This window comes from Aythya ferina (assembly GCF_964211825.1).
Source record: "Aythya ferina genome assembly, chromosome: 2".
Taxonomy (NCBI): Eukaryota; Metazoa; Chordata; class Aves; order Anseriformes; family Anatidae; genus Aythya; species Aythya ferina.
In genome coordinates, this window is record NC_140297.1 from 62,379,388 (window position 1) to 62,396,117 (window position 16,730).

Below are 16,730 nucleotides of genomic sequence, written 5' to 3' on the forward strand. Positions count from 1 at the left end.
AAGGAGGTAGAGGAGGCTTACTACATGCAACAAGATAACTTTAAAACGTACAGCTTCTCAGGAGTTGAAAGCATGCTTTTCCTACAAACTATCTTATCTGAATGGAAAGTAAACAGAAAGTCCCCATTACCTCTCGATATCAGTGAGTCTGGAAGAGTCCCGGAATCCTTTGGCAAAAGGGTTGCTGTCAATTTTCAACTTGGTTATCTGGAAACCCAGAAAAGAGCAACACAACATGAATATAGTGTTTAGGTACAGCAGCGTACAAAGCGTTAACCTATCCATTCTCCTGATTTCTCTGCTAATTGTATCCATGCTCCTTGCGTGTGTGAGCTGTTCTTAAGATGCTGCAAAGCAGGGGAGGCAAAGCAGGGTGTGGTATACACATGGCAATGGACGGACTGAAGGGCAAGGTGGGCTCAGCCTTCTGTTACCCAGAACAGGAGGAACCCACTCATGTGAGACATTATTGCTTCCAAACAGTGTAACAGCATGAGTCAGGTATGGTCTCCTCTGCTTCCTGAGACACCTGTTTCCTGGACTGGTGATGATGTGAAGAGCAGCGGGTTAGTGCCTCACGTACAGGGAATATTTTTGTGGCAGCGCTTGAAAACTACCTTGCAAGCTCTAACTAGTTCCATTGACTTAGATCACCAACACACAAAGCCAAGTGTACCGCAGAATCATAAGGATTTCTATTCATCTCTTGAGTGTATTTTCACCAATCAAACTTACATTTTCCTAATATTAAAGATTTGGTATGACATCACAACAGAAAATTTTGTATCCACCAAAGCCAGATGAGACTCACAATCATTTATGGCCATATTTTTCCTGAGAGACTGTCTCACAAACAATCAGAGAACATCTGCTAGAAAGCATTTTAAAACGAAATCTGACCTACAATTCAACTCTGTGGCAGTGGTTTGACTGTTTAAATAAATGCATGCCCTTTAAATCTTAAATTATGAGATAGTTTGTTGAAAGTGTAATGTATTTAGCTTTTATCTAATAACCTCCAGAAATGTAATCAACCCCTCCTTAAAACAGTTCTGAAAGAAATGGCAAAAATGAAAAAAGGCTCCATTTTCATTAGTCATAAATAAAATGACAGCATCAACCTCTAGGGGTTCCGGAGATGTTCCATTGAGAAATTTTCCAGGACTCATTGCATGTGCTTTGGGAAGCTTAGTTTGGAAACATCTCTGATGTAAATATCATCAGTAAACATAAATCCATCCTACAGAAATAAATGTCAGGTTTAGCTGGGTTTGTGTCTCTTACTGTTCTAGTTTCTACAGAAAATTAAATGGAAAAAAAAAAATAACCATATGTCCAAGGTTTTTGTTCTTGTGATTGCCATGTGCTGAATGCATTTTCTGCAACATTCAGATACAAACCTGTGCCTACAATCTAGAAGTCCTGATGCTGAAGCCTTAAAACTAGATGTGGTGTCTGTTGCAAGAATCAGCTTAACACTATTACTGCTATATTCCCAGCTTATCTGGCCCCTTATGCCATGGTTTTATTTTGCTTGTAACATTTAGAAATTAAATGGTTTTGCTTCATATTAAGAAATGCAGGCTTCTTTAAATAAACCAGCAGGTTCTTTAACTCTGTGATGCTGTCCACCCACACCTTTGGACAGTGCTTTTTACATTTTTCTTAACTTGGAGGAATTAGAAAGGGTTGTCTGTTTTGAAGTGCAATAGACATTAATCCCTTTAAACACATTCCGAATCATCCTGAAGCCAACAACATATTTCTACTGACTTAAATATTAAAGCTCTATCCACTGTTGAGCAAAGCCTCTGCTTTCTGATTGTTTATATACTTCCTAAAATTACTCATTAGCAATCCATTGTTTTGATCTCCTCCATTTTGTATATATTATTCACTGGCATGCAAATTGAAATTCAAACATCTGGATGTAATCTGGGCAGCGTCTGAAAAGCGTATCTCTGAGTGATTTCCCTTACATTTGAGCCTTACAGCTTAATCAGTCAACTTCTCAAACCCATGAAATCATCATGTGCAAACCAGAATATCACTTAGCTCATAGCTCATGGCGTAAAAGATCACTGCAAATAAGAACAGTTCCTTAATGAACTATAATTAGAAAAGGGCTAAATGATAATATGTAAACTGCCTTGTACAGAAAGAAGGGAAGACAAATGAAAGCCTCTTTCATGTTGTCTTTACTCACATGAATAATCCTTATGTCCCTTTGAAGTTAGCAGAAGTACTCATATACATAAGAATTACTCCTGAAGATGAATTAGGTTGAACAAAACCACTACATACATTAGAGTGGAAAGGTAAGTTATATCAGAAACTTCCCCTAAGACTGGGGAAAAGGGGAATTTTTAGCAGCATGGGATTTAGTTCAATCTTTGGAAATTAACAACTGTACTCACCAATTGATTCTGGTAGGCAGTGACAGCTGTAAAAACTGTCTCTGGAAAAATAAATGTCCTGAACTCTTCAGATTTCAGATTTAGCAAAGAAGCCGTGTGATCTTTCTTCTTAATGATGTGGACCCTTGGCTGGTACTTGTGCATGGAGTTTAAAATGATCTGCAAGAAAAAGTTACAAGGCACTGTTCTGAGAGGAAGATTAACAGTACCCTTGAAGACTATAAAACAACAGGTTAAAAAATATCAAAAACAACACTGCAGGGGAGACATCTGTAATCTAACTGGTCAGGGGCTGATCTTGGTGATGAGCAAGCTCTCCACATACTCTGGGTAGCTCTTCACTTCAGAGGATGAAGCTGTAGCCAGAACCAGTCCAAGAGCTGGATTCCTTTCTCTCCTATGCTACTGGTGAGCACCTACCCATTCCTACAGGTTAGGTGCTACCTACCTGATGTTACTGCCTGCATGTAAACCAGTTTGCAGGTGTCACCTGCAAGGGTAAATATTTTACTCTTGAAAATGCACAACCAGGAATTGACATTTGCAAATTGTGCACATGAAAAAAAAAAAAAAAAAAGAAAAAAAAAAAAAAGAGAGAGAGAGAGAGAGAGAAAGAAAACCGAACAATAACAACAAAATATAAACTTATATCATCACCACCAGCACAAACTGGTTGACCAAAAATGAAACTTCCCAAATCTTTTTATTGTGGCAAACATTTAAAGCAACTGACTTGATAGATGCGCTTCACCGCAAACTACCAAAAATGAAAGCAAAGAGAAAAAAATGGTACAGAATTCCCAAATGACCAAGTTTTTTCCATTTTTTCTCATTAATTATTGTTCACGAGCCCCAAAAATAACTCTAAACCTAAAGTACCAACTAACCAATTCCAATGATCACTGGCGTCAAAGAGCGATTCCCACTTGCTTCAATTACCACTGGATGGAGGCCTTTTTGGCTGCCTCTAACCACAGCATTACAATATAAGAATTAAATACAGAGCTCGGCTTGCACCAGTCCTTGTTTTGGATATAATCACAGTCACAAGACTAAATTGGCAATGGTGTGGGTGGTTCTATTTTACAGGGGCCATAACGACACTGCAGCCAGCTCTGTACATCTGGAATAACTAATGCACATTCCTCAGGAAGCGTTAACTTCAGCTGAAACACAGCAGAAGTGGGGCAGTATTTCATGCTAACTCAGTAAACAGGGAAGGTTGCATGCCTTTGCTTTTCCTTCAGGGCCAAATATTGCTATGACTTGCACTGTGACTCTGGGGGTTGCACACAGTGAGAGGAAAGTCATTGCAGCATCCATTGTCCTGAAAGTGTTGTATGTCAGCCTCTGCCAGCCCAAGTCCTTTCTCAGGTCACTCCACCATTGTATGTATGCACACACAATGATCATCAACCTTGCTGCTAATATCTCCGGCACATTTCTGTCTCTCTGTAAAATTTTGCCTTACCAGCTGGGCCATTGGACAGCTCTAAGCAGCTGGAAAAGATATTAGAAAGGTGGTGAGATTACTGAGGGGCTGGCCCACAGACCTTGGCGCTTCCCATGGCCTCTGGTGGCCACTACATCCACGCTCTGGCATGACATCTGAGCAGCAGCTGAACGGAAGGAGGAACGGGCTGTGACACAGCAGCTCCCACACGTGCCCCTTCCTCTCACTGCTCTGTGAACGCAAACTGTGATAAAGAAACCTCATTTGTCAGACAACACCATGTAATCCTTTATGAAAGGTTTCTGAAACCCAAAGCAGACACAGGTGACGTCCTCTGCTACTATCTTCTACCCGACAGGTTCCCACCAGCGGCAGGTGGGGATAGTCAGGTACCAAATAGTCAAATACAGCCCGTAGGTCACAGGAGACCGACGGCCAAGGTTAAGGGACCTGTTTCCTTCTCACTGGGGTCTCTGCGTGCAGTGCTCCTTCTGCCTCCTGCACACGCTGCCAATGCCGCAGCACCCACTGACATTAAATTCAGCAGGATACTGCACAGATACTCCTTAATGCATCTCTGTGTGTCAGGGCCACCAAAACAGCCTGCAGGAGTTGGATGCCTCAGGTGTACCTCTCAGAGTAGCCCCCAAGGGTGGTCTCATCATCCAAGCAGCTCCCCACCAGCGAGGCGTAGCTATCAGAAAGTCTCAGATGCTGTCTCAGGGATGCTTGCGCTGCCATTCCCATAGGGAAGCATCAGATGTGCACCGACTTAGGGCAGCTCCCCAGCATGTGCTTACTGGACATGCAGCGTGATCGCAGGCCCCCAGCCCTCCCATCTGCCTCCGTGCTGACAACCCCAGGCAGGGGAGGATGACCGGGATCCGTCGGTACAGGATCCGGCTCGCAGCAAGGTCGGGCGGGTTTTGTAGGCAGCTGGCTCCCACTGACAGTCACCAGAGGCAATCTGGATGCCAGCTGCAAAATCCCCAAGGTGGCTTTGAATTCAGGAACTGTGCTGGGAATGCAGCTTCCACATTCACTGAGGAAGAGAGTTACCGGGCAAAGTTTGCCTTTTAAAAGCGTGTGGGTTCCCAACTTCTGCCAGGCTAACTTTAAGAAAAAACTGGGTGTAACTGCCGGTGGCTATTCTGAAACCCTGGCTTTCACAGTTGGCCATGTTCACACCTCTGTGTTTGCTTTTGCAGACATCAATCTGTTTGAGTTTTGCTATCATAAATGCCAGAAGAGCAATTATGATAATGTATACACTCATGATTCACCTCGCCATAAACCAGAAATAATGCCACCACAGCTGAGTGCAACCGAAAGTCCTAGAAAAAAACAGCCTGTGTGAAAAACCTCACCAGAAATCTGAAATATATCAAGCTCGTAAGTGTACCACAACCAGAAGAATAGGAATTACTCGCTCATCTGCAAAAATCCAGAGGCAGAAGCCATTTCCTTTCTCTGGAAAGGATATCTGCAAGTGTTTCCATGGAGCAAGCTGTATGTCATGAGCACAGAGATAAGACTTCTGCCTAATGCCTGGGGAGAAAATGTACATAGCTATGGGGTTATGCATGCTGCTGAAGATACACGAGCAGAGATGCTTGCCAACGCCAAAAGTCTCAGAATAATGGAAAACAAACAAATGCTAAGGCAAACAAATGCCTTTCTTTTCTTCAGATTCCTTTTCAGGAAATGAACTCTACAAATAAAACACCACAATTACCTTAACAACCCAAAACGTCTACTGGAGGATGGAGAAAACAAGCCACTAGAACAAACTGGAATGAGTCTGGTTCCAACTTCCGTACCCATAACTAGTATTTAAAGATGGCTTTTAGGTCATTAAAACTTCCTCAGGAAGCAACACGCCTTATCAAACATAATTAACATTTTAGCAGGTCCATTAGAAAGATCTCATCAGCAAAGAAGGGCTCTTTCAAACAGAAGGGAGAGGTTTCAGGAGACATTTCCATTCCCCCCTTCTCTCTGGAGCTCAGAAGCCCTGGTGACAATACCGCTGCAAGCTCTCTTTAAAGGCTTCAGAGAAGGAATTTGCTCCTTCATTCTATACAGCACCCAGTGGTGATATTCACACAGCTACACTAAGGCAGCACATAAAACCTGACACTCTCATTCAGAACACAAAACACCGCAAATCACTAAAAAAGGAGTGTTCTGCGATGGTGTAACATCTGTCACACAAATCTCAACACAGCATCAAGTCTTCGGGGCTTACTCTTAACTGAACATGCAAAACTTTCCGTTGATTTCAGCCATCCAAAGCCTCCGTGTAAAGAATGTGTTCCACCTCCGCCACTTTGGAAAGTTAACCGAGGGGCCCGCATCTCGTCCGTGTTCTCCCACTGCCTGCATGTGAAACACTCACATCTTGTTCTTGTCCCTGTTCCCGACAGCTTCTCAGACCAACTTCTTTTTTATGTTCATCTGGGCTTCTGGGAACTGCACTGCTCCTAACTAGTGTGCAATATACTGCTGCAAGCCCTTTATTAGAGGCACACATGGCCCCTGTTATGATGAAAAATGCTCCTTTTTAAATGCGCACATATACTGCTCTATCATCACTCGGTGATAGAGCCCACAAATCTTCAGCTTTGCCCTTCTACATATTATGAAATAAGAGAGAGGGGAAAAAAAAAAAAAGACAGCCTTTGCTAGTCAGGAAGGGAGCAGTTGTGGGAACTGGATTCAAGAAAAATGTATCCATAGACAGACCTTTACAAAAGAACAGCAGATAGACATCTAGTTTGAGCTGGCTTTCTCTTTCTCCTTTTTTTCCTCTTTCTTTCCTTCCTTTTTCTTCTTCTCTCTCTTTCTTCCCCTCTTTTTTACTAACTGTTTATTTCTAGAAGGTATTTTAAATGAAAACGGCTATGGTTCAATTTTTAGGTCTTGAAATGAGCAATTCTCTCTCAGATGAGAAGCCTTTGCACCAAACCCAGCTTAGGCAAACAGCCACTGCCTCAAACAGCCAGAAAAAACAATAAGCAGCCCGCTACAGGAGGGCTTGCTGACACCGCATATGCCATAATTACTCTGCTTTACAGGTTAGTTACCCCCCTGCCACGCTTCAGAGCTCAAAATGAGCCTTCCCTTCATGACACCTCATTTACCGACCCTGCAGTTACGCTCTTTCTTTTTAACTCTCCCGTCCTCAGCCTGCAAGCCCATTTACCAGCCTCCAGCCCCGGGGCTTGTGACACCAGCTTGGTACCAGTGAGAGCTAGGACCAGTTTCCTGCAGGGGCCGAAGCCCACCCTGTGGCACTTTGACTTTCTGACATCCCTCTGTCATTTCACGGGCTGCTGAGGCACATTTTTTATCGTCCCATAGCCCTTGTTGTGGTGTCCCATTAGTCTTTTCTGCTGACTCCATGCCCACACTGCATTGAGTCTGGAAGTCAAAGAGCCCAGCCCTAATAGGTGGCCTGCAATGAGAGGGAGCTTCCAAGCACACAGGGAAAAGCATGCGAGCCTGCTAGCCAGCATGTGTGGCAAAGCATGCTGCCAAGTCACAGCAAAGTGAAGGCAGAAGCACAGCACAAAGTTCACCCCCCTCCCTCCGCTCTCTCCCTTTGATGCTCAACTCCACCCGCAGCCTTTCCCTGCTGGATGTGACAGTAGATTGCAGCTTCTCTTGACCCTTTCCCACCAGAAGTGTTACTCACGTGGCCGTGCTGATCCAGCTCGTTGTTCGTGAGCTTCACTTTTTCAAACGACACCATCTGCTTCAGCAATTGCTCGCCCGTGAATGGGGAGTCTGGGTGCACGTACAGCCTGAAGGACACAGGGAAAAGGCCGGCACATCAAAACCTCTCCCCATGGTTGGAGGGCAGGCACCACCTCCGCACGAAGCAGCAAAGCCCGTATGATTTTGCTCTCAGGATGTGCAATGGTTTCACAGCAGTGGATTTCCTGAGAGTTCTGGATAATATAGTTCTGCTAGTCAAACAAGAAACATGCCATCTCCCCTAATGAATGAACGCCTGAAATATGGCCATTAATGAAAGACAGTAAAGCAGATGACTTGACTTGTTTAATTCACTGGAACATAATGAAGAATTCTGTGTCCAAGTGCTAGATTGCTCTCTAACCATAGCTATTATTTTATCTAGTTATCTAAAATGGAGACATTAACTAACATTCACTGTTGTGTCTTTTCCCAAATGAAAAATTGATCATGTCCTTCCCTACAGCTGTACTAACAAGCACTTAAAATAACAATGACTACAGCTCCAAGAGAAAAAACATGGTGTCATTAGAGAGATAATGGGGGAATGCAGATAAAAATGCATTTTTCTTTATATGTAACATTAAGCCGTGATAATGATTTTAACCTGCACTCGATCACACGTTGGCTGTGGTGACGTGTGTTTATAAGAGGTGGAAGGCTGCAGTCCAGCACAGTGGTCTGACATGAAAAAATTAATTGCAGCTCCGTAATTAGCAACCCACAACCTGGGAAATTAAGCAGAAGAAAAGGAAGCTTGGAAGACATGTAGATAGAATGATATATACATTATGACTAGACTAATTACAAAGTACTGGGATATTTAAGAACAATGTTTTTATAGGAATAACGTATTGCTGAAAATTATACAACTCAAACGTGCTTTCAAGATAGTGAATTAAGTGCTGAAGTAGAGTTCCAGCTTAGAGCGAACTAGACTCATTCTGCTTCTGTCGGTGTGCATTACCATCCATTGAGAGCCTGGCTTCCTCTCTCCGGGTGATGTATTTGGCCACACCGAGAGATTTCTTCCATCAGGCAGTGGGGCAGTGCTGAGACGCCGGGTTAGAGAGAGAATTTATTTGTTTTGTTTTGATTGAAGTATGTTTTTGGTTAGGCAAAAGGAGAATGGAAAAACTGCTAGATGATGAGGCGTAACTGTCTGATAGACCACACAGGTCCCTAATCGAGGCACGGCCCAGCTAAAGTCCCCCAGGAGCACAGCTCTGTTGCTCAAAGAGGGAAGAGATTTGATCTTGGGCTCTTCCTTTCTGCCAGCAGAATCCCCAAGGCACAGTCCTGCTAATGAAACTGAAGTTTTACCAGCACAGCTCGCTTCAGATGGGCAGGATGTTTTCCTTCTATTGATACAAAGTGCAGCTTTGGATCCACAGGAGGGATGCTGTGCCAGGGATCCTAACATACAGGGAACCTCACTGCTGCTGACTCTCTCGATTATAGTGTAAGGCTCACGAAAAATTACGATGCATCCAAAAACCTAAGAGCTTTTGTGAAAATCAACCTTGCCTTCCTGTTGAAAACTGTAAAAACTTGAATTTTTAAAGCCTCAAATTACTGAAGGCAAAGAAAAAACAATCCTAGCTGTATTGCTTCCAGCCTCTGAAGCTTTTCAGCCAGCCTTGTGATATTTTTTTTTTTTATTTTTTTTTTGGAGCCTGACTCCTAATTTTGAATGTCTGGATAGCTAATACTGTTTACTGTGATCACAGAGTGTCAGGCTCAGCAAGGTTTGGCTAATTGGGACCAAAAAGCCAAACTATTTCAAATATGCGCTTGGGGAGCGAGTATAGATCTTTGTGTGTCTAAAACTGAGCACAATTGTTTTACACCATATGCAGTTAATGCTTGGCACTGCTTTCAAACTACAAATTGCCTGGATGCTGGCAGCGAGCTAACAGGAAAGTCACTGAAAGACTGGCACCTGGATATTGGTTACATAAATGTGTTAATAGACCTTGCCTTTCTGTACCAACGTGCTGCCTGCCCACTGTGAGGGGTGATGCTACCTGGCTAAGTACAACTCCCTGTGCACTTCTCCTACAGCCTGATCTCGAGCACCTTGGAGAAGAGGGTGCAAAACTGAATCTATTGCCCTCCCAAGCAGAAGAAGCAGATGAGACTGGAGCAGAGGAATAAACGTGCACATTCCAGCACCACACATGAAACAACCCCAGAAGCAAACACCAGTTCTGCTGCCTACAGCCAGCCAGATGTAAAGGGTTGCCCAATCGAATCCACAAAGGCTTTAGGAGCCATATTTGGATGTGAATTCGGTCCATGGTATTTCGTGTTTCATGATATAGCCCAGGTTTGGGTATTTGGGTACAGCTTCCCTCTTGCAAGTTTTGGAATGCTGCATCACTCTCCTCCTTTTTAGTTTAGCAGCTGGTCTGGTCCTACAAGCCCTAAAGCTGCTTAGTATATTGCTTTTAACTACCTTAATATCTCAAAGAGATAATTTTCAAAATTTAATACCTTTTAAAACTTTTCTCCTTATAGTGCTCCATAAGCATCCAAACACTGCCATTTCATTAAATAAATGATTACAAGCAGGCCAAATAAAGTGGGGAGAATAAAAAATAAAAAACACTTTGAGTGAAAGAAAGGAGGTAAAAAAGGATGAAGAGTGAGTAAAGGTACATGCTGAAACTTATTAAACTGACATTTCTTTCTTACAGTCTTAGCAATTTGGAAGAACAAACATAAAATATCACATAGGAAATCTATTTCCAGATAGCACTTTAGAAGATTTACAAAAGACTCTCTGAAAAGTATTTTTATTCGAGTGTTCATTGCAACACAAACTTGTCTGAAATGTTGACAGCAGGAAGACAGGGATAAAACCGCTTTTTGCAGTGAGTTCCCTGAAGGGCTAATCTTTCAAACAGAATCACAGAATACTTTTTAATTTCGAGAAAAGTTGTCTTGGCGTTGAAAGTTATTTGTATAATAGAAAGAGCAAAGCAGCTAACGGGTTTGATCCTGCAAAGTCTTACACCCATGCAAAACATGACTCCTGGATAATTCCACAGACACCACTGTGCCTACGTGGATGTTGGCAGCGACGTGCGTGGGGAGGAAGCACCTCGGTCCCGCCAGCCAGGCGCTAAGTACACGGAGAAGAGAGTGTGAGCAATAAACGCACGAAGGGCTCCTGACACTGGAGCAGGACCAAACCCCTTTCAAGATGCTTGAGGAGGATCAAGGCCTCCCACCTCAAAAGAGGCATTAACACTCCAGAAGCAACACCAGTATCACAAACACTGGTGCACTCTACCTCTTGACAACCTTTTCTTACTGAATAATAGAAGAGGGAGAAAGTGCATATACACCTATGTAAGTGTAATTCATACAGAGAAAAAAATAACCCCTGCCTGTGTCATGATCAATAGCCTTTTGGCTAAGCATCCTGAAAATGAAAGGGGATATACAGCAGAGATTCACATTTGCTCAGAGGGGCACTGACCCAAAAGGGACCTTACAGAGCTCCCACAGCACAGTGATAATTAATATTCAGTTCCAATAAGGTTTGACCCCAGCTCCACAGCAGCTAGTAGGGCAGTTGCTAATTATTTCAAAGGATCAATCTCTTGTCTTATGTTCTTGTGAATATTTCTCCATCGAATTAATCTATGCCAGGCAGCATGCAGATTAGCGACCTTACTAAGCGTAACCCAAAAAAGCACTTGAACAGACAAATACTAAAGGGACAACCCTGCCCTGAAACTATTTCTGTCCTTCCCTTATTTTCTCTTTTGATGCTGACTCCTCCAGAGCAGGATCCATCTATATTCTTTGGGGTTTGATCAGTATCCATTATAATGCTTCAAATGAAGCCCTTAGACGTCAACCACATCTCAAGAAGAAGTTTTTGGCCATGAAAACAAAGCCGACATAACTCCTAGGTTGCTGTCTTTAATAACAGCTTCTATGTGTGCACTTTCTGTTTACTTCCCTGAGTCGCCTTCCAGAGATCAGCAGTCAGCAAGATTTCAGTAGAGCTGTTTCTCTGAGGAAACATGCAGGATTTGGTTCCTGCACTCATGCATAAAAATAAAAATAAACCATGCTGCCATTCCTTCTCTTACTTCTAATTTCTGTCTCCGTAATAAGCAAGATCTTAACCCCGGGCTAAGCCACCTGGAGCTGATCTGTGTGCCTGCACTGAGCCCTCCACACTCCAGAAAAGTTTCTTTGAAGCCAGAGAGGCATCCACATTTCCATATCTCCAGCTCTGACTCAGCAAAGCCGTGAGACATGTGCTTCAGTCTTACTGGGCTAGGGGACTTAAGTACGTATTGAAGTGCTGTGCTGAGCGTGATGAAGTGGGGGTCTGCACTGAAGTGCCCTCCTGCCGTGCAGCCTGGTGCTGCAAGCCTCCGCTTCCCCACGCCAAAAGGAGTCAGTCTTTAATGACAGCAAGGAAATGATTTGGGAAATGAGTTTTCTACAACATTTTCTTCCTGTGTAGAAACAGTGTTTCTGTCTAGAAAAAGAGCTTACTTGTTGGGGTTTTTCTTTTCCCCTCCCTAAAGTCTCAGAAAATTTCATGGTTCCTCAACAAAAAAACCCTCTGTGCTGTAGAACTGATCCATACTTTGCCTGTTGTGTAAGAGATGACTAAAAGTAAGAATCAAATTATTGGTTACTAAACATTGGATACATTTTCCAAGAAATAATATAATTTTAAGCATAAACAGTGCTGCACTGTAGCATAGTATTTCTGCTTGGATTTGGATTGCTTTAAATTATATGAGGTCAAAATGCAGCAGGGAGGGCAGAACCAAGAGACAAATCAATGTGTGTTTGTTTGGTTTTCTTTTTTCTTTTTTTTTTTTTTTTGAGACAAACTTCATTTAAAAATACATACGTGCATAAGAGAGCCTTTAGCCAAATCCTGTATGCCTTTGAATATTCAGTATAAATCAAACCTCAAGCAGAGATGAGGCCCGATTCTGCAGCACAGAAATTAACCAGAGTTTTGCAATCAAATTTGTTGGACACAGACTCCAGTTCTCAGAGCACTGTTTAAAAGCAGCATGGAAAGAATAATAAAAGGTATTTCTTGAAAGGACAAAAAAAAAAAAAAAGAAAGAAAAGAAAAGAAAAGAAAGACCAGCTTTAAAATCTACAAACCTTGCAGGGAGCGGAGGGTCAGCTTTTCCAGCCACTAACCAGGAAGACCTGTGGTAGGCATATCTATATCTTTTATTGTCCACAGGAACTATATCCATTAGCACAATGTACTTGGCTTCAGGATCCACTCCCGAGAAAGAAACCCTGATCGTGGGAAACATTCTCCTGAAATAAAGGCAAATCACAAAATAAATACGTGGAAGGAGAACTGAAATAAGAGGGCTTCAGAAAAGCTGCTACAAATAAGAGTTCTCTATTTAAACCACCTGGAAAAAATGAAAATATCTATTGATTCTGCTTTAGCGTGATAGAAATCACATCCTCAGTCCCTCACAGAAAGAGCAGCTTGAAATCAAAACGATTTCTTTGAAGCAAAAGGAAAAATGGTAAAAGTGGAAAAGGAAAGGATAAATGTATTTTTGCCTGTTAGTTATCAGCACACAAAGACTTCAGAAAACAGTTGCACCAAAGAAAAGCTGATTTCAATTTTTTTATGAGACACATACTAGGGCTAGAGAAATCTTTCAATTAACATTCTCACCAATTTTAGATGCACCTTCTTTTAGCCAGCTCACAGTGTTTCTGAGAGGCATTTTCAAAACAAAGCTTTCCCTTCGGCACTTAAATTTTGACGAAATTCAGATTTCTTAAAGCGTAATATTTTGCCGTAGACCAGAACTAAGGCTACACAACTTTAAACAGCTTTAAAAATCGAGCTTCAAACTGCCGATTTTATTCGTTTTCTTTTTTAAAAAATACCGTCGTAGCCGGCTAGTTAGAAAAATCCTCGGAAAGTACTTTCGGAACAAGGAACTTCGGGGCTTGCAAAACCCGACAAGCCGCCCGGCTCCTCCAGACGGCGTTTGGCTGCCGCAGCCCCAAAAAGCCTTGCTGGAGAAACCGGACGGTTTGAGCTGCCGAGAAATCCGGCTGGGGATCTTTCGCACATCTCTTGCAAACGAGAAAAGGGGGAAAGACCCGAAGGACTTTCCCCTCCACCCCGCATTTCCCGTGTCCGCACAGCGGAGTTTTTTCTCCTCTGCGCTGCTGCTGCCCGCCCCGGGCTGCGTTCCTGCAAAATCTGGGCAAACCCAAACCTCTGCCCGGGCGCCGGGAACCCTCACTAGGCTCTCAGCTCTCCCAGGAGCCGGTCTCGTCCCTGCCGAGGGGTCCGCGGCATTGCACCGCGTAAAACGCCGGGCGCAGGGTCGAGCCGACCGCTTTCACCCCCCTGATCCACCACCAAAACCGCGCTTTGGGGTGCTTCTTTCTTTTTCCTGCCCCTCTCTGCCCCCGCACTATTACTATTAAAAAAAATAATAATAATTACTTTTTCTCAGCTTTCCCCCCCCGCGACGCCGCTTTGGGAAAGCCGCCCGGGGGCTCGCCCAGCCTTACCTCCCCGACTTGGTGATGATCATCTCGGTGCCCAGCTCGTGGAACTTGTCCCACAGCTCCTTGGTCTCCAGGCTGCAGGAGATTTTGGCCATCTCCTCGCTGGGGATGATGGGGGTGGTGGGGATGAGGGGCTCGGTGCACAGGGAGGAAGGGCTGCTGCTGAAATCCCCGTGGGGGTCCAGGCTGGACAGGTCGCTCAGAGGCTGGGCGCAGGAGGATTTCTCAACGAATTGCTCTGCGGGAGTCGGGGGGGAAGAGATGGAGAGGGAGGGCGTTCAGCGGGGGATGCCGACAAGGAGCTCTTTCCCACCGAGAAGCCGTTTATGGCTCGGCTGGGTCCCCTGCGAGCCCGCACAGCCGCGCTCCTGATTAAAACTGGGGTGGTGATTTGGGGAGATGTCCCCCAGCCCCGCATCCATCCATCCACCCCCCAGAAACCATCTGGGAAGAGCCCGCCGCGGGAAGCCGGGCAGTACCGCAGGGAGCTGGGGGGAGCCGGCTCCGCGAACGGCCGCACAAAAGTTTAATATTTTTGCCCAAATCTCCAGTTTATAGTAGCTGAGCACTGGTTTCGCTTGGGTTTCTAATTGAATAGCGCGGGGAAGTTAGTTGGGTTTTTATTTCCAAAAGTAACTGAACGAGTGTTTAAAAACACAAAAAAAGAAAAAGAGAGAGAGAAAGAGAGAGAGAGAGAGAAAAGAAAAGAGCAAAAGTAGCCACGTTTAACGCGAGACCGTGCTAATATGTCAAAAAGGCAGACTATAATACGTTCGGCCTACACTGTCGCCTAGACGAAAGAAAAAAGTTTGCAATGAATCCCCAGAATATGCGAAGTCTATCGAGCGAGATGGTGAGGGGGAGCGGGCACGCAGAGATTTGCTTTTCGTAACTTCCTTCAAGCCCGAAAGTGAGCTTGGGCATTGGCGCCCTGAAAAGTTGCTGCTTTTTTTTTTTTTGGTAGTTTTCTGCGAATTCTTGGATGCGTGCAAGGACCACAAGCCGCAGAAATTGGAGGAGGGAGGAGATGCTAACGTTTTTTTAAAGAGAAAATTGGGAAAAAAAAAAATAGAAATAGGAAAACGGAATTGAAGCCGAATCGCTTACCCGAAAAGCGCGAGGAGTTATAGTAAAAATCCTCCAGGGTGTTACAGCCTAAAAGTGCCTCCCCGAGCCTACACCGAGCAGCAAGTTTTTGTGCAGCAGGGCACAGAGCAGTCCCTCCTACCTGGCTTTTTAAAAGCGTGGGTTACTTGCAGGAGACGTGGGAGAGCCCTGTTTCATAGCAGCGAGGAGGACCGCGGCTACCATGGGGGTTACGGTACGAGCTGCGGGGGCTGAGGAACAACCCGCGGAGCCGGTGGGTCGCTTTTCGGGCGGAGGGAGGCTTCTGCAGGGGGGCAGCAGGGCTGGGGGTGCTGGGACAACGTCCCGGGGCTGCTGAAGCTTTGGGAAGGGGGTTCCGGGCTGCCGGCCGCGGGGAGGCGGGTCCCCCAGGCAGGATGCGGGGCTCCGCAGCCTGCTCCCCACCTGCTCCCGGCCTCGCTTGCTCACCCAGCGGCTTGATGGTGCTCTCGGCCGGCTCCTTCTCCTTGGGGCTGCCGCTCGCCATGAGGGCAGCGATGGAGAAGGCGTTGGCCCGCGAGGAGAGCTGCGGTTTGGGGGGCGCCGTGTACTCCATGGCCCGCGGTCGGCCGGGTGGCTCCGTCGGGTCGGGTCCCGTCGGGTCCCCTGGTGTCCTCTCGTCGCAGCAGCGGTGGCTCTGTGCGCCCCCGGCCCCGCTCTCCCCCGCCTTAACGCGGGGGCCGCCGAGATCCTATCGGGCAGCGGCCAATCGGCGCCGGGACACGTCAAGGGCCGCGGCCGCGGAGCTGGGGGCGGAGGGGGCGGAGGAGGAGGAGGAGGAGGAGGAGGAGGAGGAAGAGCAGGGAGGGGAGGGGAAGGCTCTGCCCGCCTCGCCGCGGGGTGGGCAGGGGGCGGCCGGCCCCGCTCCCCGCTGCCAGCCCCCGCACTTGACTTTGGTTTTCCCGCACCGCAGCCCGGTGCTCCTTTAAACGCGTCCTGTAAGCACCCACCCGCAAATAACGACAGAAGCCCAACAACCAAAAAAAAAAAAAAAAAACCAACAACAAACAACCGGGGAATTTAACTGAAGTGCTTCGAAAAGGTTTGCCCTCTAAAACGACCCAAGAGCAAGAGAGAATCTGTCCCCAGAGTGCCTCCCCAGCCCCAAAAGGGGCAGAACCCGAGGGGTTTTGGGGTGCTGGGGCACGGCGGGGCTCCGCGGCTCCGGTTCCCCCAAATTCTGTCTTTAAATTGGGAGCGCGGAGGAGCAGCTCCTCGGGTTCAGGCCGGGATGGCAGCCGCTGAGTGCTCCGAAAGGAGTGAGGAGCCCGCTCGGTTCCCGCAGAAATCAGCTGGCTGTAGAGATATCCTGCAGCAAGCGGGGCGCCAGTACCCATTTCATAAAAATAACCCCCCAAAAAAGAGAAAAGAAAGCCGCCCTCCAGCTGTCCGGCGTCTTCCGGGCGGGGGTCGCGCGGGTCCCG

The 16,730-nt window shown here is 45.7% G+C and overlaps 1 protein-coding gene across 3 annotated transcripts in view; it reads right to left on the bottom strand.

The window, feature by feature from the left end:
• The window catches only part of TBX20 (T-box transcription factor 20), a 35,353-nt gene extending 19,114 nt beyond the window's left edge, over positions 1-16,239 (bottom strand). The window contains exons 1-6 of one of the 3 annotated variants that reach the window (XM_084510097.1): positions 15,712-16,235; positions 14,185-14,419; positions 12,787-12,951; positions 7,568-7,676; positions 2,418-2,576; positions 131-207 (exon numbers count right to left, since the gene is read on the bottom strand). In XM_084510097.1, the coding sequence (XP_084366223.1) occupies positions 131-207; positions 2,418-2,576; positions 7,568-7,676; positions 12,787-12,951; positions 14,185-14,419; positions 15,712-15,862 (896 nt within the window). In that variant the 5' untranslated portion in view covers positions 15,863-16,235. Of the gene's footprint in view, positions 1-130; positions 208-2,417; positions 2,577-7,567; positions 7,677-12,786; positions 12,952-14,184; positions 14,420-15,711 lie in introns of all 3 variants that reach the window. The other 2 variants (XM_084510098.1, XM_084510099.1) reach the window with 2 other exon arrangements.
• Positions 16,240-16,730: the final 491 nt, after the last annotated feature.